We start from the raw sequence: 22,613 nt of genomic DNA, 5'->3' as shown, positions 1-22,613 counted from the left end.
ATTTTTGCAGAATTGTCATCATTGGCTCGTTTTTCCACACAGGCACGCTTTTCCCAATGAGCCTGGGTTGTGGGTACCAAGCAAGCACCATTCACCAAAACGCCTCATTAAACAATACATTTCTTCATGTAAATTCAAAGTTTTTTCTATGAGGGGTAGGGAATAGAATATATCATTGTCTCAGTATAAAAACAGTAGAAGTCAATGTAAATTGCCCACTATAGGAAATCAAATGTGTGTGTTTGAGAAATATGACCCTGGATCACAGTCACAAGTCGCACGGGTATATTTGTGGCAATAGCCAACAATACATTGTATGGGACAAAATTATCGATTTTTCTTTTATGTCAAAAATCATTAGGATATTGAGTAAAGATCATGTTCCATTAAGATATTTTGTAAATTTCCTACCCTAAATATATAAAACGTTTATTTTGTGAGTGAATGCAGCACAATCGTGAACATAAATGGACAACTTTAAAGGCGATTTTTCTCAATGTTTCGATTTTTTTGCACCCTCAGATTCCAGATTTTCAGATAGTTCTCGGCCAAATATTGTCATATCATAACCATACATCAATGGAAAACTTATTTATTCAGCTTTAATGTGATGTATAAATCTCAATAAATAAATAAAAAATACCCATGTGACTGGTTTTGTGGTCCAGGGTCAAAAATGTGTATGTAGTTGTAGCCTACTTTATGGACAAAAAAATGGCTTGAGGTGTCCATGTGGATGTGAGTACAGTACACCTCCATATGCACAGCAAAAATTCATCCTGACCTCAAGACATCCTGTTATGTAATCTCTCTCTCTATATATACAGCTATGAGGAGAGTGAAAGAGGGAAGGCAAGAGAGGTATACCCTGACTGTTGACATCTTAAGTGGTTCTCTCATCAGCACTTTCTTGCGTAACATCCTCTCAGGGTCTGACCATGTGAACACAAAGAGGTTTCCTTCTTTACCACAGGACACTTCCTCAGCACTCTTAAGAGTTTTCCGGCAAGACATCTAAAATGACCATGAGCAGAGCTAATAGCTAAACATGATGAGAGAACACTCATCTCAATGCATGATAGTAAAATGTTGAAGAGCTGTCAGAGACTTGCGAATCTGCTAATTGAATCACAGCAGAGACATTTTCATTTGCATCCTGCTTCACTACACAATGCAATGCAGTATGACGACACCATGTTGTGTTACCAAAGCTATTTGTAAATGAGGTGATGAACACATTCTGTTGGTGATACTTTGAAGTTTTTATACACAGTCTTTATTTAACCTGCACTGCATGCTCACCGTCTTCATCGCCTGGCTCTGAATGCAGAGGACTCTTGTCTGAAATCATCTTAAATAATAGACAGAGGTTGAATTTATCTAATGTAATAATACATGTAGTTTTACCAAACTGACAGGGAAAATAGGATTATTCAGATTAGCCTTTTGTGTATTTAGTAAGAGCCATGTGTAAACATAGCACTGCCAGTATTTTGTTTATTTGATTTGATCAATTTAGTTAAGTTGAGTTAAGTTAAGTTGAGTTAAGTTAAGTAGGGTCAGGCATTGGTTTTCTTTCAGTATTCAATAAATAACTTTTCGATCATAAATTTTCAACCAGAAAGAAAATCCTTAAAGGGATAGTTCGGCCAAAAATGATAATTAACCCATGATTTACTCACCCTCAAGCCGTTCGAGATGCATGTGTCAATCATTTTTTATAATGTCAATCATTTTTTATATCATACACTTTATAAATGAAAATATCTTGCTTCCGGCAACGGTCGACGCGCGTTCACGGGAGATGGATGCCGGCGTATGACGTATAGGACGTAGCGTTTGTTTTAGCTATACTTCGTTCTACGTCACGACGCTTCCTACGCTAAGTCCTACGTCATACGCCGGCATCCATCTGCCGTGAACGCGCGTCGACCGTTGCCGGAAGCAAGATATTTTAATTTATAAAGTTTTAAATATGTATATTTTTATGACAAAACCGCACGGATTACCCTCAGAAGGCCTTCGTTTATCCCCCTGGAGCCGGATGGATTACTTTTGTGAAGGATGCATGCACATTTTGGGACTTGAAGGAGTGGACCCCATAACTTGACATTATAACCACTGAAAGATCTAAGACATTTTCTAAAATAACTGAAAATGTGTTCGTCTGAAAAAAGATTGACATATGCATCTCGAACGGCTTGAGGGTGAGTAAATCATGGGTTAAACATCATTTTTGGCCGAACTATCCCTTTAAGGGGTCTTTAGTCCCATTGCAGATCAGCCGCCTCAAAATACTACCCTGACAAACATGTTTCATAAATTGTTTAAAGAAAAAAAAAAAAAAAAAAACTAAAAAGATGGGGAAAAAATCACATGCTTTTCAAGTTGCCATAGTGATGATGAAAAATAGCCCTGGCTTTACCTGCTGAGCAATTTTGTGTGTGCGTATGAAAGATACACGTTTCACATTTATTCTCCCTAGAAAGAAAGAAATGCAGAAGAAAATGGAAAATGTTGTGCACCTATGTATAATTTAAGTTAGTCAAGCACTATATGCTATGGAATATAGAAATGATCTTTCAATTCTTCACTGATCAATGGCTAATTTCAGCTCTATTTCCATTGTGTTAATTCTTTATTTCCATTAGGTTCCAGCCTGTTAAGAATCCTCACAATTGTGCTGCTGGGAATAGCCGCGTGTAAATGTAATTCGTTACTTTCCACCTCTGCCTATAATCAAGCTTCTGACTTTTCTGAGAAATCTTTTTTTTTTATATGTTACAATACAGACCTCAAAACTTAGGCTACTGCATAACATGAATTAGCCTATTTTATATTTGAACAGAGTTTTGCAGCTTCCTTAGGCTTAAAATAATCCATCTCTTCCATCTTTCCCGCTGGCCAAACTGCATATTTATCAAGCAAACGTCACATGCAATAAACTGGCTGCACGTGAGCCGGAGCGCTCAGAGAAGAATCATTCCAATGCGCATGAGCACGCGCTCCGACTGCGCGCACTCAATTCACCTTCGAACGTGTTGTTTTGCGTTCCCTAATATACATTCATACAAATATGATCATTTTAACCTAGTTAATGTAGACGACAGGACTGAGCTTAATTGAAGGATGTGATGGTAATCAAGTTATTCAGAGATTACTTCAGCACACTGGACAGCACTCATCGCCAGTGACCGTTCATTTTTACCAAAGCAGAATGGAAAGCAGCAAAGATGAGCCAACGAGGACCCACGGGGAAATCACGGACAAAACACCGCAACAAATCAGCAGTTATTTACTTTAGAAAGAGACATGAACTTATTGGAAATATTTCTGGAGTTACTCATCGTTGTAATCGCAGTTGTGTCACTCGTGTCGAACTTGCTAGTGTTAGTATGTTTCACCTGCAGCGCACAAGTTCGTGCACAGGTGCCAGGGATCTTCATCATAAACCTCTCATTCTGCAACATCCTCATCACCGTTCTCAACATGCCTTCTACACTATTTGGGGTCTTAAAACGGCAAAAGCCGTTTGGCGATCACTTTTGCCAAACAGTGAGTTTTATGGATACTTTTCTGACTACCAACACAATGTTGAGCATGGCGGCTCTCAGCATAGACCGCTGGATTGCCGTGGTTTTTCCTTTGACTTATTCCAGCAAAATGAGACTCAAGAATACCGCGCTGATGGTCAGTTATGCCTGGCTTCACTCGCTCGCGTTCTCGCTGGCTGCTGTCCTGCTGTCGTGGGTCGACTACAGTCCCGCGTACGCATCATGCACTGTGCACCTGGGAGACGATGATGGGCGCCGTGTGCACTTCATAGTGTTCACCACAGTGTTCCACGCATGTACTTTCGCTCTCTCTCTCTTCATCCTATGCTTTACCTACCTGAAAGTACTACAAGTTGCTCGCTTCCATTGTAAGAGGATAGACGTTATAACGGTGCAGACAATCATGCTACTTGTCGACATTCACCCAAGGTACATTTAAAACATTATATAGTAACAGTTACTGTTACATATTATAAGCATGTGTATTCTTGACGGAATATTTATTTATTCTTTTACTTCTTAGTGTGAAACAACGGTGCTTACTGGAGCAGAGGAAAAGGAGACAGAGGGCCACAAAGAAAATCTCCATATTCATCGGGTCGTTCGTCCTGTGCTTCGCCCCCTATGTCATAACACGGTATTGCTTTATGATAATACATTTTAGTAGAATGGAGATTATAAAAAATGTGCTCACGGCAATTCGTACGAATTCTACGAGTCAAGTCAAGTCAAGTTTATTTATATAGCGCTTTTCACAATACAGACTGTATCAAAGCAGCTTCACAGTATTAAATTAAAATAATACATCAATGTTTGTTTCTAGTGTAAAACGTCCACGTTTGGTAATGCTGATCAATAGTATTGTTGATTAATTAATTAAATTAAGTATCCCCAAATATCCCCAATACAAATATCCCAAATACGAGGTGGCTAATTCGTACGAATTCATACGACCTCACTCGTACGAATTCGTACGATTTTTGCTAAATCGTACATATTTTACGAATTGCCAATTCGTATGAATTCATACGAATGACCTACCCCTGACCCCGCCCCTAAACCTACCCATCACGTGGGTTTAGACAAATCGTACAAATCGAATTCGTACGAATTAGCCACTTTTTTATCACTCGTACGAATTCGTACGAATTGGTCGTGAGATAGCGTTGCAGTAGATTGCCCATACTTCAATGGCAATACTTATAGTAAGGGGAGACAGGGGCTAGTTGTCTCAATTTTAACTCCAGTCAGAGTAGGTTTATTTGTGAAAGTTAACTCTTAATGTCTTTCTATAATGTATTGAACATTTACACCTTTATTGCTCAACAAAAATGATTTTTTTTTTTTTTTTTTTGTTGCATGTGGGCCCTATTATGTAATATGATTAAGTCAACCTCTGTAATAATCCTACTTACACACTACAGACTAGAAAATAAGAACACTGGTTTATTGTAAATTGTTTCCAGCATAGTCATACATCAGTTTCCTCAATACAGTGCCATATTGAATGTTTCTATAGCCTAATATCCTTCTTTTCTCATAGACTGACTGAACTGACTCCTTCGGTAAAAATCGACCGTTATTGGGGGATCATAAGTAAGTGCTTGGTGTACAGCAAAGCTGCCTCTGACCCTTTCGTCTACTCCCTCTTACGGCAACAATATAAGAAGGCCCTTTTTGAACTGTTTAACAGGATTTTGGGACGGGACTCATACACACTGTCTGATCACAGCAGCCCCTCAGACATGGAAAATGAATGCTGCTCACAAAGGGTTAACAAGTTGAAGGAAAACTGTCACTAGAGCAGGTGAAAATGCCAAACCAAACTGCCTATAATTTCTGAAATAATGGCTTATACTGTATCATTTCTTAGTCTTTTGAAACCTCGGGAGGCCACAAACTTTACCAATCACTGGATTTTCTTTTATTGAAATCAGAACATTTGCACACTCATCTGGGATTTGACTCTTTATTCACAACATAGTCCTATAATGTGAATTATGATGTACATTCTGAAATAAAAATAATTATTGAAGAGTAAGAATTGTATAGATATATGATGCCATAGCACGACATATTTATTTGGATAAACTTTACTTTTTCGCCATCCATCAACACATATTACCTCATAATATTAAATAGCACGAATACAAACTTAAATCTCTCATGTAATTAAATATTTAGAACTTTTTTCTTCTAAGTGCAGTCTCTGGCAGGGCCACAAGGCTATTAAAACGTGTCCTAAAGTCACTCCAGTGTTGTCTTGAAAGGTGAAAACTTGTTTAAAATGTCTGTTTCTGTTTGATTTGATATTCTAATAATTCTTTTGTTGCCTTACCAAACTGCCATCATCACTCTGGTTGCCACTGTTATTTTTCTGGTAGAAGTTATGTGTCTTTTAGAAGTAAATTACAGTCGACAAGTCACGTTAAAAAGAAACATTTCGAAACATCAATCATAACAAGACATACTGAAATGCACAGCTTACAATGAGTTATTTCTATTCAATTTAGAATTACTGTATTGGTAAACAAAAAAAAAAAAAAAAAAAAAAAAATGGAATTAAACATTAAGTTATCGAGTTTTACATGTTCAGAAATTCAAGTTAAAGTCATAAATGTGCAGGTGTGTATACATTCCCATACATCCATCATGCATTGTCCTTTGACCCTTGTGTTCTTTCCTTTTACCCATGACATACTAACAACAAGCAAGAAAATATGTGCAATTTAAAACAAAAGATATAACTTTTGTGGTAGCCTACTTGTATGTATCAGCCTACCAATTCTACACTATTTTTTTTTTTACTTCCAAAGGCTCCACATCAGCTCTGTGGTGTACGATATACGATATACTGCTTTTTGCAGGTCTTGAGTTATAAGCTGTCTTAGATTTTGGTCTGAAACAAATAAGTGTGGGTCTTTATTTAGCCAGGTGGACCCGCCTTTCTGAATCATATCCAGGCAAATGATTTTACCACACACAGGGATTACAGTCAAGTTCTTGAAAATGAAAAGAAAAGTGTTTATTCCCTTTCTTTTTCTTTAACACAACACTGCATTGAGTTTGAAACAAGTCTATACCTCAAAAAGGGTAAATGTGAAGTCAGGCTTTCTGAAAGAACTGTAATTACAGTGGGTCCCAGACACAGCAGAAGAGCGGCCGCCTACCGCGGGAGTGCTGTAATTTGATCATTTGGCAGCGGTGCTCGTGCAGGCTGTCCCTTAAGCGATGGGGGTAGCGGGACTTTTCGGAAGATGATCAACTTTGTACGTCGCTGCGAATGCCACATCATTCAGTTTATGGACAACAAAATGCTCACGGTTTTAATTCTTTTAAGCGCACTGGCGACATGCTTGAGCGTCCCACGACGATGTGAACCGGAAGAAGCAGCACTAGGTAACCTTTTACATTCATTCAGTGTTGCACCCATGTTAGTAGGCTACAGTTAACTACAATCTTATGTGAGGGGGAACTGGGAACGTGTAGGCAATATAACTACACTACTAGTCTGAATGCTCTTTTGAATTAGTTTATCATGGTCTTATTTTTTTATTTTATTTTTTTATACAAATATGAATTGTGCATATATATATATATAGTGTATAACACTATTATTAATAAATAATTGTTTTTAATTAACGTATTTAAATAGTGTGTTTTATTAGTAAAGGGGGAAAGCTAAATATTAGTGGAAAAAGCAAAAGCATTAGTATAAAATGTTAGTTAAAATGTACTATACATTTAACATGTGTAAATAGCTATAAGGAACGAGAGGGTGTGAACAAACTGGCAGTATAAATGCTCAGAGGTCAAATAACTTTTTGCATTTACAAGTGTGAGAAGGATCGACATTGTCATGCAATATTCCTGCAGAAAGATGTCTTTCTTTCCACTGTGTACTCTACTGCCATCTAGCCTTCAGAGACTGGCTTTGCACTGACTTCAGCAGCTGTAACATCCTCTGTGAATAATTGCTTTTTAGGAAGATGCAGAACACCTGCAGAAGAGAGGCGTAAGTATACTCATTTTATTCCATTGTGCGTATGCGTCAGGTTGCTGCATGTACCTATTGTTATTGTGTTATATCATGTTGCATGGTGTTCTGAAATAGAGTGCAAAAACTTTTTTCTTTCACAGCTCTAAGGTATGGGGGGAAAAGGTACTCTGAATACCAAACATCACTGCAAGATGGGGCTTGTCTACATCACTGAAGAAAGGGAAAGACATGATATGCCTTTAAAGGCCTTAGGGTGATTTAGTAAAAGTTGTGAGATGGCTTATAAGGTGCAATTTGGTTAAGAACAAAAAACAAATAATTAATCTGATATACTAAACAAGCATTAATGTCTTGTCATGCTGGGTGTCACATACTGTCATTGTAAGAAGGTATTTATTACTAAACTGCCACTAATAGGCTGAATAAGCGAAGCAGCCATTAATTTCTTTCTCAAAACTTTAAAACATTCCATATATTTGATTAATGAGGTCCTCCCTTCAAAATCTAGTATTAAAAACATTCCACTGCAGATGACATTCTACAAACTGTTCCATTTCAAGAACTTGGAGCGATACAATACACTTTACTTTCCAACTTTCCATATTAAAATGAAATAGTGCTACGCCACGTGCAACACATTCGTCATATATGCACCTCAAACTGATTCTAAATTAAAATCCTTTCTCTCCTGTCTCTAGCGCAGTGCATGGAGATGGTGCTTGGTTACTGTCAGGATGTGCCCTACAGCCACACCACATTCCCCAACATTGTGGGCCACCGTTCACGTCAGGAATTAGAGATGGGTGCAGAGTACCTTCTCTTGAGCGTGATCCACGGGCTGCTGCATGGAGAGTGTTCTCCAGACATCCGTCTGCTGGGCTGCTCAGTGTTGGCTCCACGTTGTCAAGACGGCAGACTCGTGAAGCCGTGTCGTAGCTCGTGTGAGATGGTGAAAAAAAGCTGTATCCATGCCTTTGAGGCCATCCAAATGGCATGGCCTTACTTTCTGGACTGCGACCGATTCTTTGTTAGCAGTGAGGAGGGTTGTCATGACCCATTGTCAGAGCTAAGAGGTAAGAATTGTGGAGTGATTAAAGTAAAATATAAGTTCATAAAAAAATATTAATTAATATGCTTATATGATTAATTAAAAAGTATTAAAAGGGTTGTTCACCCCAAAATGAAAATTCTGTCATCCTTTACTCACCCTCAAGTTGTTCCAAACCTGTATGAATTTCTTGTCTCTGCTGAAAACAAAAGATGATATTTTGGAAAAAGCGCATCATTTCTCTCCTCAGAAAAGCAGGATGTGGCGTTTGCCAACATATCTGATGGTGGTCTTTCCACTATCCTTCGGTTCACTTACCACTCCAACTATCAGATGTTCAGCATCCTGAAGAAGACGGCAGCTAAATGCCCCCATATCTCAAATACGTACAGCATTGGACGCAGTGTGGAAGGAAAAGACTTGCTGGTTATTGAATTCTCTAATAACCCTGGACAACATGACCTATGTGAGTATGAGGTACACAACAGTTACATTTATTTATTTTTTAATCAAAGAAACGTATACTTGTACTCAGCAAGGATGCATTAAATGCCTCTAAAGTGACAGTAAAGACATTTATAATATTACAAAAGAAAAAAACAAAACAAAGTTATGTCATGAAAATCTAGATGGTGCCAGCTGATAAGTCCTTTACTAAATGTGCTTGCAATCACATCATTCTGATCTGCTACGGGTCCACATCCACACATAAATACAGGTAATTCATGTATTCTATATTGTACAGCAGCAGCATGTCTTATTTGCTCACAGCATGTCGTGTATGTATTGGCAGTAGCAAGTCCTGTACTTGCACAACAGCAGCAGCGTAGCAGATTTATTCGATCAAGACCAAACATATCAACAATGTCATACCCGTTACCATGCCAAACACTCTATAAGAGTTGTCATGACAGAAATGTAGTTCTTTTGAATATTCTCAAAAGAACATTAAGCAGCACAACTGTTTCACAGTGCCGGCTCATCAGGGCAGGCAAGGGAGGCACAGCCTATACAATAGCAAGAGTACTATTCTAGAATACTATTTTGAATTAAGCTTTGATTAAATTCCTGTTCCCATTTGTCTCTTCACTGCCCTCTAGTGGAGCCTGAGATCAAATTAATTGGGAACATGCATGGAAACGAGGTTCTCGGCCGACAGCTGCTGATATACCTGGCTCAGTATCTGTGCTCTGAGTATCTGCTGGGCAATGAGCGAATTCAGACCCTCATCAACACCACACGCATCCATATCCTGCCCTCCATGAATCCTGACGGCTACGAGATTGCCGCTTCTGAGGTAGCCGATAGGAACGACCCCGAAAACATCTACCAGGAAGTAAATATTTTGTTGTCTGAGTCTGTCTGCCTGTCTGTTTGTCGGCTGACTGACCATGCCAAACTCCCTGCACCAGAGAGTGTCCTCCAGAACAGGTCAGGCCTCAGATGAAGTCCATGCTATTGTGGAATAATTGTGTTTTAAAGTTGGCACAGTTTATCACTGCTTAGGAAATAAAAACCATAGTAAAAATTGATCTAGTGATTCAGCTATGAACTGAAAAGGACAACTGGTAGAGGGAGGCCTTGACTAACCACTCTAATAGACAATTGCTCGCATTTTCTTTGTCATATAACACAGCAGTATTTTAACAATAGCTTGTTAAACTAATAGTAGATTCATCTAAATCTCTTTACTGATCACCACGGGTGATGTTGAAGAATATAATGTGTTGTGTTGGAAACAATTGTAGGACGATGAATTGAATCTTAAATAAGAGGATAAAACCATGTTGGTTTATTCATTTAACACTAACAGACGAATCTTTGCCTGGTTCTGATGTTTTCTGTCTTTTTATACATTCACTGTCTACAGTAACCCTTCGCCTCTTCCTTAATGCCTGACTTTCGTTTTGGCTTTCCGATCCATTCAATGTGTTAAATTGTTTAACTCCTTAATTGGTCATTTAGTTTGATGTGTAGCAAATGTCTTACATGTAAATTGAAAAAGAGAAAAGAGTATTACAAATGTTCTTACGTATTTAGTGACTCTCTTTGAAACCCTGTTAAAATTTTGCCCATGATTTTTTTGATGACTGCTGGGATTTGTAACATTTAGGGTCATGAGTTCAATGGATGGACCAGTGGTCGGACCAACGCACAGAATCTCGATCTCAACCGCAACTTCCCTGACCTCACCTCCATTTTCTACAATCGGCGTCGCTTCAGACATTTCCGTAATAACCACATCCCCATCCCTGAATCCTACTGGTTAAATAAGGTAGAAATGAATGCATTCCCATCTCTATCAAATGTACAGTTGTATAACAAAAATACATTTGATTCATGTTCTGTTTGAATATTTGAATAATCTTTGTATATACACTCACCTAAAGGATTATTAGGAACACCATACTAATACTGTGCTTGACCCCCTTTCGCCTTCAGAACTGCCTTAATTCTATGTGGCATTGATTCAAAAAGGTGCTGAAAGCATTCTTTAGAAATGTTGGCCCATATTGATAGGATAGCATCTTGCAGTTGATGGAGATTTGTGGGATGCACATCCAGGGCACGAAGCTCCCGTTCCACCACATCCCAAAGATGCTCTATTGGGTTGAGATCTGGTGACTGTGGGGGCCATTTTAGTACAGTGAACTCATTGTCATGTTCAAGAAACCAATTTGAAATGATTCGAGCTTTGTGACATAGTGCATTATCCTGCTGGAAGTAGCCATCAGAGGATGGGTACATGGTGGTCATAAATGGATGGACATGGTCAGAAACAATGCTCAGGTAGGCCGTGGCATTTAAACGATGCCCAATTGGCACTAAGGGGCCTAAAGTGTGCCAAGAAAACATCCCCCACACCATTACACCACCACCACCAGCCTGCACAGTGGTAACAAGGCATGATGGATCCATGTTCTCATTCTGTTTACGCCAAATTCTGACTCTACCATCTGAATGTCTCAACAGAAATCGAGACTCATCAGACCAGGCAACATTTTTCCAGTCTTCAACTGTCCAATTTTGGTGAGCTCGTGCAAATTGTAGTGGAGATGAGTGGTACCCGGTGGGGTCTTCTGCTGTTGTAGCCCATCCGCCTCAAGGCTGTGCGTGTTGTGGCTTCACAAATGCTTTGCTGCATACCTCGGTTGTAACGAGTGGTTATTTCAGTCAAAGTTGCTCTTCTATCAGCTTGAATCAGTCGGCCCATTCTCCTCTGACCTCTAGCATCGACAAGACATTTTCGCCCACAGGACTGCCGCATACTGGATGTTTTTCCCTTTTTACACCATTCTTTGTAAACCCTAGAAAAAATCCCAGTAACTGAGCAGATTGTGAAATACTCAGACCGGCCCGTCTGGCACCAACAACCATGCCACGCTCAAAATTGCTTAAATCACCTTTCTTTCCCATTCTGACATTCAGTTTGGAGTTCAGGAGATTGTCTTGACCAGGACCACATCCCTAAATGCATTGAAGCAACTGCCATGTGATTGGTTGATTAGATAATTGCATTAATGAGAAATTGAACAGGTGTTCCTTATAATCCTTTAGGTGAGTGTATATTTAAGTTACTTTCATATAAATGTACTGTATTATAGTAATGTTCAATATAATGATTCAATATAGTGACAATACCTTGTTCAGTGAAACTATGAAGTGAAAATCACAGAATATGGTTTAGTGTTGAGCATAGAGAAACTATGAAATTTTGGACATCTTGTGTTCATTTCTTTTTATTGATTTACTTTTAGGTAGTTGCACCAGAGACATATGCTGTAATGAAGTGGATTAGATCCTATCCTTTTGTTATATCTGCCAGTCTGCATGGAGGAGAACTGGTCATCTCATACCCCTTTGACTTCTCTAGACACCCCCAAGAAGAAAGGATATTCTCACCCACACCAGATGAACAAGTGAGTAAATGTATGTTCCTCCAACTGTTGCAGACGAAGCTCCTGCACGCACTTATTTTGCATAACAAAGTCATTTCCTGTGTGTAGATCTTTAGGCAGTTGGCTAGGATATATGCAGATTCCCATGCCACGATGTCCAACAATGACACAGAGAGATGTGGAGCCTCATTTGCCAATAAAGGAGGGATAACCAATGGAGCACTGTGGTATAGCTTTGCTGGAGGTAAATGCTTTCCTTAAAGAAGAATCATTGTGTCTTTGAGGCTTAAATAAGTTAAATATGTAGCCATACCTATCCATGAGCAAAATGAGCAAGCCATTTATTTTGTGTAAAATCTCCATCTAGCTGTACAGTTTGTGAGTCATTCCCCAAAAAATCCCCCAAAAAACTTCATGAGGACATTTTGCCATCCAGTGTGTGTTTTGTCAGTGTCCACATGTTGTCTGCACATGACACTTTCTGTTTCCCATGTCTGTCTATGTGTTATTGTTTCAGGGATGTCAGATTTTAACTACCTGCACAGTAACTGTTATGAGATCACAGTGGAGTTGGGCTGTGATAAATTCCCCTCTGAGGTGGAGCTCTACCCTGAGTGGCTCAGGAATAAGGAGTCACTGCTCAGCTTCATGGAGTCTGTGAGTTCACTCTTCTTTTGGGTCATCGAGCTAAGCATAGATTTCAAAGTTGCAGCTGCCTGGACTCTTAATTTTGTTTTTTTGTTTGTTTGTTTATTTCCTCACATGCTAAATTTGTGCTTGATTTAAATTTCTTTTCAATTTTAATTCTGGCTGTTGACAGTATTTTCTGATTTATGGAATCATACAAATATATATCCAAAATCCCCTATGTAAAAACCTTTGACACTAATATATCAACAAAATGAAACAAGAATTTTGAACCTGGCTTTATCCAATGTTCAGATTTCTGTTCTTGAAATGTCTGCAAATTAGTGCATATTTGATCTAATAATGCCTTGTTTGCATATTGAAAGGTAGACTAAGTAACTTTTTTTGTTCAAAATTAACAGAATTTAAATAATGAGTTTATACATTATAAATCCTTCCAAAACATGACTGACTATGGTGAGCCTATTATAAGTGTTTATATTTTAGACCTGACGGGATGGTTTTCAGGGGAAATTGTGTACATATTTCACCTGTAAATAGAGAAAAGTTGCTCCAGCATACCAGTGTATGATGTCGGAGTGGCATAGGTTAGTTGTCACACCGAGTGAGAAAGGTTGACATGGAGCAGCTTAATCTTCAACCTCCGGGGAATCATCTGTCTTAAAAAAAAACGCAGAACAGATGAGAGTCTGCTGACAAAAGAGAACGCGACAGAGCTTGTGATAAAACCAGAATCAACATTGGCTTGACTGTTCGGAGATGGCGAGAACTGAGGGATTTGAAATGTTGTAAAAGTGACGTGGAGATGGCGTGCCATTTTTATTACTCAATTGACAAGTAAGGTATTTTATTGAACAGATAAATTGCCATATGTAGCTCTCTAACAGAGTTCATTGTAAAGCATTATTTATTGTGAAGGGTCATTTCATTATGGTTGTATAACTCTGCCATGCAGCGCGGGTATATAATGAGCAGAAGGTGCGATTGCACTTCAGTTTTTCACTGAGGAGCCAAGCAGTTGACCCGGCCATGCAGCGGGGTACAGGAGCTGTGGCGAGGGTGTGTACGTCTCTGTTCCCTCCTTCGTGGAACGAGGGTCACTGTATGTAACCGAGACATTCCCTATCAGTCGGTCACTCTCGACGGATGTTGGGCTGAGTAATAGGACTCCATACCAAAGCGCCACAGCTGCTACCCCCTTTCAGTGCCCTGTGCAAGCCTCCTGCCTCTTTTTGCCTGGAAGAACGATAGGAGAGGACTTACACAGAGATTATCTGTCACTGTTGTTTCGTGGTAACCCATACAGTGAGACTATTGGATTACACTGGGAAAGCGTGCCCTTTCCACATGACGGAGAACGCTGCGGAAGCCACATTCTTCCCCGAAGGAGTTATGTGGAGATATACATATGGACTAACCCGTAGGTTGTACTGCATATTAAATACTGGAGTGACTTAGCTCAAGGGAAAGACACGGGCTTCCGTTTGGGAGCAACCGAGGAGAATACACATATGGGAACCCCAAAGGGTCACACATATGGCAACCAGCCTAGACCTGGTTCTCAAGGATTCAGCGGGATAAAGGCCTGGCACCGGACGCTCCTCCGTGGTGGAGGACTTGACAGGTTTTTCACTCTGGAGCAATATAGCGCACTATAGGGCACATTAAGCTGACAGAACCGGGCTTCTCAGTGCTTCTACCTGTTTAAGGTGAGAACACGGGAGGAGACCGAATCTACACATAGGCTATAAAACCTAGCGAACATGTTAGGTGTCACCCAGCCCGCAGCTCTACAGATTTTTTTTTTAGCGAGGCGCCACGAGCCAGCGCCAAGGAGGATGCAACGCTTCTCGTGAAGTGAGCACTCAACCTGAGCGGGCAGGGCATGCCTTGTGCTTGATAAGCCAAGGCGATGGCATCCACTATCCAGTGGGCCAACCTCTGCTTGGAGACAGCCTTTCCCTTCTGCTGGCCTCCGTAACAAACAAAGAGCTGGTCTGAGGTCCTGAGGCTTTGAGTTCTGTCCATGTACAGTCGCAGAGCGCAGGCGAGACAAAGCAAAGCCACTGATGGGTCTGCCTCCTCCAGGGGCAGTGCTTGCCGGTTTACCACCTGGTCCCTGAAGGGAGTGGTAGGAACCTTGGGCCAGGCCGGGGTCTCAGTACCATGTGGTTGTCACCCGGCCCGAACTCTAGGCACGATTTGTTGACCGAAAATGCCTGCAGGTCCCCTACCCTCTTGATTGAGGCCAATGCAACCAGCAGCAAAGTCTTCATGGACAGAAGCTTTAAGTCTGCTGACTACAAAGGCTCAAAGGGAGGATCCTGAAGTGCTCGAAGCACCAGGGAAAGGTCCCAAAAAGGTATGGACGGGGGTCGAGGAGGATTTAACCGTCTCGCCCCCCTAAGGAACCTGATGACCAGGTTGTGCTTCCCCACTGATATGCCATCTATGTGGTCGTGATATGCTGAAATAGCGGCAGCATGTACTTTGAGGGTGGAGGGAGACAGCCCTTTCTCCAACCCTTGCTGCAGGAATGAAAGCATGGACCCTCGTGCCATAGCAATAGTGTAAAGTACCTCTGGGGGTAAGTCACCTAGAACCTCCACGCCCTTCCTCAGAGGAATGGGCCAAAGAGGGGCTGTCACGAGGAGCATGAGTTCCGGGAACCAGGTCCAGGTGGGCCAATAGGGAGCAGCAGGACCTGCTCCTCGTCCTCCCTGACTTTGCACAGGATTTGTGAAAGTAGGCTCACTGGGAGAAACGCGCATTTGCGTAGGCCCCGGGGCCAGCTGTGTGCCAGTGCATCTGTGCCGAGTGTTTCCTTGGTCAGGGAGTAAAACAGCTGGCAGTGGGAGGTCTTTGGAGAGACAAACAGGTCTACCTGAGCCTCCCCGAACTCTCCCCAAATCAGCTGAACCGTCTGGGGGTGGAGTCACCACTCTCCAAGGAGCGCAGCTCATGAAAGCTCGTCTGCCACATGGTTGAGCCAGTGCTGAAGCGATCTCATATAGAGCAACTCAGGCTGTGTTAGTGCTGCTACCACTGCCATATGCCCCAGGAGCCTCTGAAAAAATTTCAGTGGGACCGCCGTCCTGCCTTTGAACGTATTCAAGCAGTTCATCGCCGACCGAGCACGTTCCTCTGTAAGGCGCGCTGTCTGTGCAACTGAATCCAACTCCATACCGAGAAAAGAGATCCTCTGCACGGGGGAGAGTTTGCTCTTTTCTCAGTTGACCTGAAGACCCAACTGGTTGAGGTGACTGAGCACCAGGTCCCTGTGTTCGTATAACTGATCTCAAGAGTGTGCGAGTATAAGTCAGTCGTTGAGATAGTTGAGGATGCGAACGCCCTGTTCTCTCATGGGAACAAGGGTCGCCTCTGCGACTAGGCGTACCCACAGAGGGGCAGCGAGGTTCAGGGGGCTCTCTTTGCAAGGCGGGCAGTAGCGGGGTGTGCTGTGCAACACTTACCTGGTTCCACAGGGCAGGGGGCGCAGGAGAAGGTTGTGTTCTTGAAGTGGTGAGGTTTTTCTCCTCTCACTCCTCTCCGTACCCTCTTCGGACCCAGAGATGGAAGAAACTGCTCTTTTTTTGAAAATTTGGGTACCATTGGTTTTGAGGCCAGCAGCGGAACACAAACAAAATGAAACATACAATTTTCCACCCGGCCCTCTTCCAGGGGAGGGAGTGGTGCGGTCACCATCTCTTGAAGAGCAGTCCCCTCCATCTCCGGGTCGCCCGTCCTAGGGCCTGTTGCCTTTGCCACCCCTCTTGGTGGGGACCTGGACGTGCTGGGCGGCCTGCCTGCGGTTGGCTCCCCAACGCCGCTTAGGTGGAGGTTGCTGCTGCGGTGCGGGAGCAAGGGCTGATACAGGAGGACGCCCTCGGCAATGAGCAGACTGAGGTGCTACGGGTGGCGGATGGATGGAAGCAGCAGCTGACCGCTGAGGCAGGATGTGTTTGATGGCCTCAGTCTGCTTCTGTACAGCCGAGAACTGCTGGGTGAAGTTCTTGACCCCGTCGTCGAAGAGGCCGGTCTGGGACATGGGGGAGTTAAGGAACCTGACTTTGTCGGTCTCCCTCATGTCCGCCAGACACAGCCAGAGATGCCGTTCCTGGACCACCATCGTGGACATTGCACGACCCACCGACGTGCGGTCACCTTCATCACTCAAAATCCGTCGTGGCACAAAGTTCTTGTAGAACTTGGGGATCATGACCACCCTCATGCAGGTTCTTCAGGGCCTTGGCTGCCTCAGCGTGCTCGATGCCCAGACACATGAGGCAACGATCGTGACCATCCCTCGATCCCAGGTAACGACCGCATCCAGAAACACATAAATAGAGTGACATCTTTAAAAAGACGCAGCTCTACTTGTGAAAGTTCTTTCAGGGAACTACTCTCCTTGGGGCTGAAGCACGCAGGGGCACGGTCACAGCAACACAGACAGGGATGGTGGTCTGTCATGTGCTGACTCTCTCAGTTTTGAAGGTGGTCTCTTACCAGCCGTAAAAATGGCCTTTCAGCGTTCAAACAGCACACCGTACCAGCTGTGAGAACAGCCTTTGTTTGCTCAATGAAAAGGCAAAGAATTGAAAGAAAAGAGAAGAGAGAGGGGAGATAATCGACCCCACTGCCACGCCGTATCACCAACACTGTACACGAGAAGGTTCTCCTGAAGAGCTGCTCGCTGAAACGTTAACACTCTCTGTAGACACAGAATTCGAAACGCTCGGCTCTGAAGCGAAAAGCTGAAGTGCAATCGCACCTTCTGTTCATTATATACCCACGCTGTGTGGCAGAGCAGCTGCTGCAAAGGATTGCAAGCTAATGTGCAATTGGCTCGTTGTAGTTACACTCCTAGCGAGATTCATATTAGTCGGTCACTCTCGACGTACGCCGGACTGATTTGGGATAGGGAACAGTGTTTAGGAGTAGCGTAAGCTTTGACGCCTCTCGTGGTTCAAACAGGGCTGTGCAACCGCGTTCGTCATTACATTGTGCGTCAAGTTCAAGGGTTACTCTTTTGGCGCAAGTCGACTTGCGTACGGCCGTCTGCTGGAAGCTAGTTATTTTAGTCGATAAAGTTTTAAATATGGATATTTTTATTACACATACGCATCACTTCGCTTCAGAAGGCCTTTAACCCCCCAGAGCCGGTTCGAGCACTTTTATCACGGATGGATAGGGTTTGATGGACTTCCAAAACCATATATCCATTGACTCCCATTAAAAGGCTTGGAAGAGCCAGGACAATTTTTAATATAACTCTGTTTGTATTCGTCTGAAAAAATAATGTCATATACACCTAGGATGGCTTCAGGGTGAGTAAATCATGGGCTAATTTTAATTTTTGGGTGAACTATCCCTTTAAACATAACATTTCCGAAATCTTGAAATACAAATTTTTTTTTGTAATTCTTAATGCCATCAATTAGAGGTATGGTCATATCTAGTTTTTTTTTTTTTTCCACCTTATTCCTTTATGTAATTGGTTAAATCAATGTTAGGAAATGTTTATATTGTATAATTTATCCTTCATATTTTTTCATATTCCTCAAATTTCTCAAACTTTTTAACAGTATCTAACCAATTAAACGAATGAACATTGCCCCAAAATGCAGCAACACACTGGACTAGTCCAATCTCATAAGAGAGGATGACTGTTTTGATACCTTTTTTTTGTGGTAAAAATTGTTTAAATTATTTAGATTAATTGTTGCAGTGCACACATAAAATAAAGAACAAGACCTGGAACACTTAGAAAAACAATGAAATAAATGGGGCTATTGGGAAAAACAACGAAATGGGGCTATAGGCCCCGATCTCTTCTAACTACACTAGTATCTATAGTTGAGAGAAAGGATTATTTTAATTGGCTATATGGCACCAAATGAGGTAAATAGCAACTTCATCATCCTGAGCTGTTACTTGCAGGTCCACAGAGGTATAAAGGGCATTGTAAAGGATGAACATGGAAATGGCATTAAAGGAGCAACAATATCTGTTAGGGGGATGCGACATGATATCACTACAGGTAACAATTTATAGTAAAGTCATAATGCCTTCAACACACTTTTACAAACCTCTTGTGTTCCTTTGCATTGACCTGAAATGAATAATGCAGTTGTAAATGAGTGTTGATGTAGCCTCTGTCTTTCTACAGCTGAGGATGGTGATTACTGGAGATTGTTGAATCCAGGTGTTCACATTGTGACTGCAGCTGTCACTGGCTACTCTAAAGTATCTAAGCGCCTTAACCTGCCAAAGAACATGAAGGTGGGCAGAGTGGACTTTGTGCTGAAGAAGGTCCCACGAGATCGCTCTCTTGACTACTTTAACATCCCTGAGCTGGACAACTATGAGCGTTTTGACCCCTATAATCAGTTTGAGCAGTACAGCCAGCGGGAGCTGGGAGAGAACGGGGAGGAGAGAACTGAGAAGCCCTGGTGGTGGGCTTATTTCAGCCAGTTAGGCATATCTGCGCCTACCTGGCTCCTGCGGAACTACTAGGGACCCTCAGGACACCGTTGGAGAGCAACCTGATCCCTAACTTTTTGCACCCAAGCCATCACGATGGTGGCATTAACCACATGCTATAGATGTGCAACTAACCACTGGGAATAGTGAAGCATTGCTTCTTTGGTAAATTGCCTATCTTATTAAAAAGTCAAGCTTTGGAATAATTATGATTTTTTTAAATGTTTTTTTAAAATAAATCTCTTATGCTCACTAAGGCTGCATTTATTTGATCAAAAATAAAAGAGTTACAAATAGTTAAAACATTAATACTGTGAAATTATTACAATCTAAAACAATAGTTTTATATTTTAATATTTTTTTAATAATGTGTCACATGATCCTTCAGAAATGATTCTAATTTGCTGATTTGTTTTTGGTGCTTAGTTATTAATAATGGTTCTTCTTATTATTGTCAATGTTGGAAACATTTTTTGTTGTTTAATATTTTTGTGGAAACCGTGATACATTTTCAGGATTCTTTGATTAATAAAAGTTAAAAAGAACAGCATTTATTTGAAATATAAATCTTTTGTAACATTATAAATTCTGTTACTTTTGATAAGTTTAATGCATCCTTGCTGAATAAAAGTACTTTTTTCTTATACCTTCCCCAAACTTTTGAATGGTAGTGTATAACAATTTCCATAAAACTTAATGCATCAAAAACTGATTTTTAACATTGATAATAATAAGAAATGTTTCTTGAGCACCAAATCAATATATTAGAATGATTTATGAAGGTTCACGTGACAGTGAAGACTGGAAGAAGACTGGATTAAATTGCATTTAAACATATATTAAAATAGTTATTTTAATTTGTAATAACATTTCACAATATGACAGTTTTACAGACTTTTTGATCACATAAACGCAGCCTTGGTGAGCATAAGAGCACTTCTTTCAAAAACATAACAAAAATATCTTAATTATTCTAAACTCTTGACCGGTAGTGTATATCAGACTGGCGTCAACAGAATTCACCTGTAAAACTAAGAGGAAGTATTATTTTGCTTTTATTTTCTCTTTGATTTTTTTGTTCAGCACTAGATCATCTTCCCTAAATGCAGCTATAAACAGCTTATTCTGATAAAGTTTGGCAGCTAGAAATGGGATGGATAGCATTGCATATAGTAAATGATAGCATTGCTGTGGCTTTTGCAGTGTGTTATCGGTTATCAGGGCATATATTGTATATTCATCTTTTTCTAGCACATTAAGGATGTTCAGTGCATAACTTCTGAGGCTGTCATTAAAGTGTTAAATGTACTGTTTTAATTAGCCATAAACAAATAAAAAATAAAAAACAATGGACATGGACTGAACATCAGGTGTGCAAGATAAATAAAAACAAACTTCAGTGCAATTTCTGTTTTTTTTTTTTTTTTCATTCTACAATTCGATGTACATTAGAGTTGGATGATCTTAAATATTTAAATGAGGATTCCTAATGGACCACAATAAGCTTATAAAAAGAGAGTTCCTTAAAGGCATAGTCTTACAAAATTGTTTAATTCATGTCATGATGGTGAGTACATTTTCATTTTCAGTAAACTATTCATTTTAAATTGTGCAAGTCAAGGAATACCATTAAAACATTGATGTAGTTCATACAATGTAGGGTATATACAGCATAATGTTGTTCTGTTATAATATTCTTTTCCCCCCTATTGTCAACCTTTTTATAAAGGTTCAGTAATATGCAAAATCTTGGTACAAATGCTAGGAGGCTACAGTGCTTTCTTGAACCACTAGATGGCAACAAAGTCTATATAATGACGAATCAGCTCTATCTAACTAACTTTAGGTACATATACTTGTTTTGATTTAAATTAACTTTGGTTACTGTTCTTTTTTTTAAACAATGGAAATAGAAAATATATAATAAATATATTAGGATTTTGATCCTTGGGGTTGATTGATAGGAAATCGAGCCTACAGAACAGAGTATTCAGAGTATGTGTATATATATATATATATATATATATATATATATATATATATATATATAGAGAGAGAGAGAGAGAGAGAGAGAGAGAGAGAGAGAGAGAGAGAGAGAGAGAGAGAGAGAGAGAGAGAGAGAGAGAGAGAGAGAGAAATAGATAGGCCTATATATATATAGATATAGATATAGATAGATAGAACATGTCATAGTGTTACCGTAATATTATTACTAAGAGGATATTTATGTTACTTAAATTTCTGTTTTGAGTTTGCTTTTGAACCTGGTCGTTGTGTAAAATCCAAGAGGAAATCCAAGGAAATGGTTATTGTGCATCAGTCCTGTCTCAATGTGTCAGCAATGTTAGCTCAGATTTAGCACAACAACTCTCCATTTGGCTTCAAACCACTTTACAACTGACCCATAAATGAACTGGTGGCAGGGGTTAATCCAGTGTCACATTCAATTTAAAGATGTAATAGTAATGCACCCATAAAGCATACTCAGTTTTAATGGCTACAGTATATTATCTCAGTGTTATTGCAGAATATTACACCGATATTCTGAACACCAAATAAGATTGCCTTATTGCCTTATACTGTCTTGAGAGCACAGTATAAGGCAATATAATTTGCTGTCAGCATAGCCTATCGTAAATTACAATTGATGTCATAACACCGCAGCTGCAGCAGTATTCTTTACAGTTGAGCAGGTGTCTGTCCCAGTGGCTTTGTAAAGAGAGTCTCTAATGGCCTGTAATACGACTGCATTCACAAGCTCCAAACACATGATGATGGAATTTACATGCAGCAAACATCATAACTCGCTTCTGTAAGTGCCCCGGATGCATATCACACTGGTTGTCTTTATTGCAGCAAATCATTTTGACACATTAGCCTGAAGAATAAGCAGAGTGGGGTCAAAGTATCACAACAAAGGCGCCGCTGTAAGTGCCTTTTCGCACGGCCTTGTCAAGTTCTGCACTCTATAGGCTCTGCAT

The 22,613-nt window shown here is 40.6% G+C and overlaps 2 protein-coding genes across 5 annotated transcripts; both read left to right on the top strand.

Annotated features, from left to right (window-relative positions):
- Positions 1–2,488: 2,488 nt before the first annotated feature.
- Positions 2,489–6,082, top strand: gpr78a (G protein-coupled receptor 78a). Of its 2 annotated transcripts, XM_079862831.1 has the most exons (4): positions 2,972–3,983; positions 4,078–4,191; positions 5,098–5,150; positions 5,248–5,524. In XM_079862831.1, exons 1-4 carry the CDS (start codon positions 3,313–3,315, stop codon positions 5,337–5,339), a joined length of 930 nt encoding a protein of 309 aa, XP_079718957.1. In that variant the 5' UTR covers positions 2,972–3,312; the 3' UTR covers positions 5,340–5,524. The 2 variants fall into 2 exon arrangements, with proteins under 2 accessions (XP_079718958.1, XP_079718957.1); XM_079862832.1 differs by having other exon boundaries at positions 2,489–3,983; positions 5,098–6,082.
- Positions 6,083–6,685: 603 nt separating this feature from the next.
- On the top strand, positions 6,686–21,035 carry cpz (carboxypeptidase Z). Of its 3 annotated transcripts, XR_013820411.1 has the most exons (12): positions 6,735–6,953; positions 7,540–7,569; positions 8,253–8,627; positions 8,853–9,068; positions 9,703–9,938; positions 10,716–10,877; positions 12,361–12,522; positions 12,610–12,745; positions 13,019–13,158; positions 19,090–19,189; positions 19,319–19,826; positions 20,549–21,035. XR_013820411.1 is itself a non-coding variant. In XM_079864711.1 (11 exons), exons 1-11 carry the CDS (start codon positions 6,812–6,814, stop codon positions 19,663–19,665), a joined length of 2,046 nt encoding a protein of 681 aa, XP_079720837.1. In that variant the 5' UTR covers positions 6,686–6,811; the 3' UTR covers positions 19,666–21,035. The 3 variants fall into 3 exon arrangements, 2 of the variants coding, with proteins under 2 accessions (XP_079720837.1, XP_079720838.1); XM_079864711.1 differs by having other exon boundaries at positions 6,686–6,953; positions 19,319–21,035; XM_079864712.1 differs by having other exon boundaries at positions 6,733–6,953; positions 9,703–9,899; positions 19,319–21,035.
- The last annotated feature ends 1,578 nt before the right edge of the window (positions 21,036–22,613 follow it).

Source organism: Squalius cephalus, assembly GCF_949319135.1.
Source record: "Squalius cephalus genome assembly, chromosome: 2".
Classification (NCBI taxonomy): domain Eukaryota; kingdom Metazoa; phylum Chordata; class Actinopteri; order Cypriniformes; family Leuciscidae; genus Squalius; species Squalius cephalus.
The sequence above is the reverse complement of the archived record's forward strand: the minus strand, read 5'-3'. Positions and strand labels throughout refer to the sequence as shown.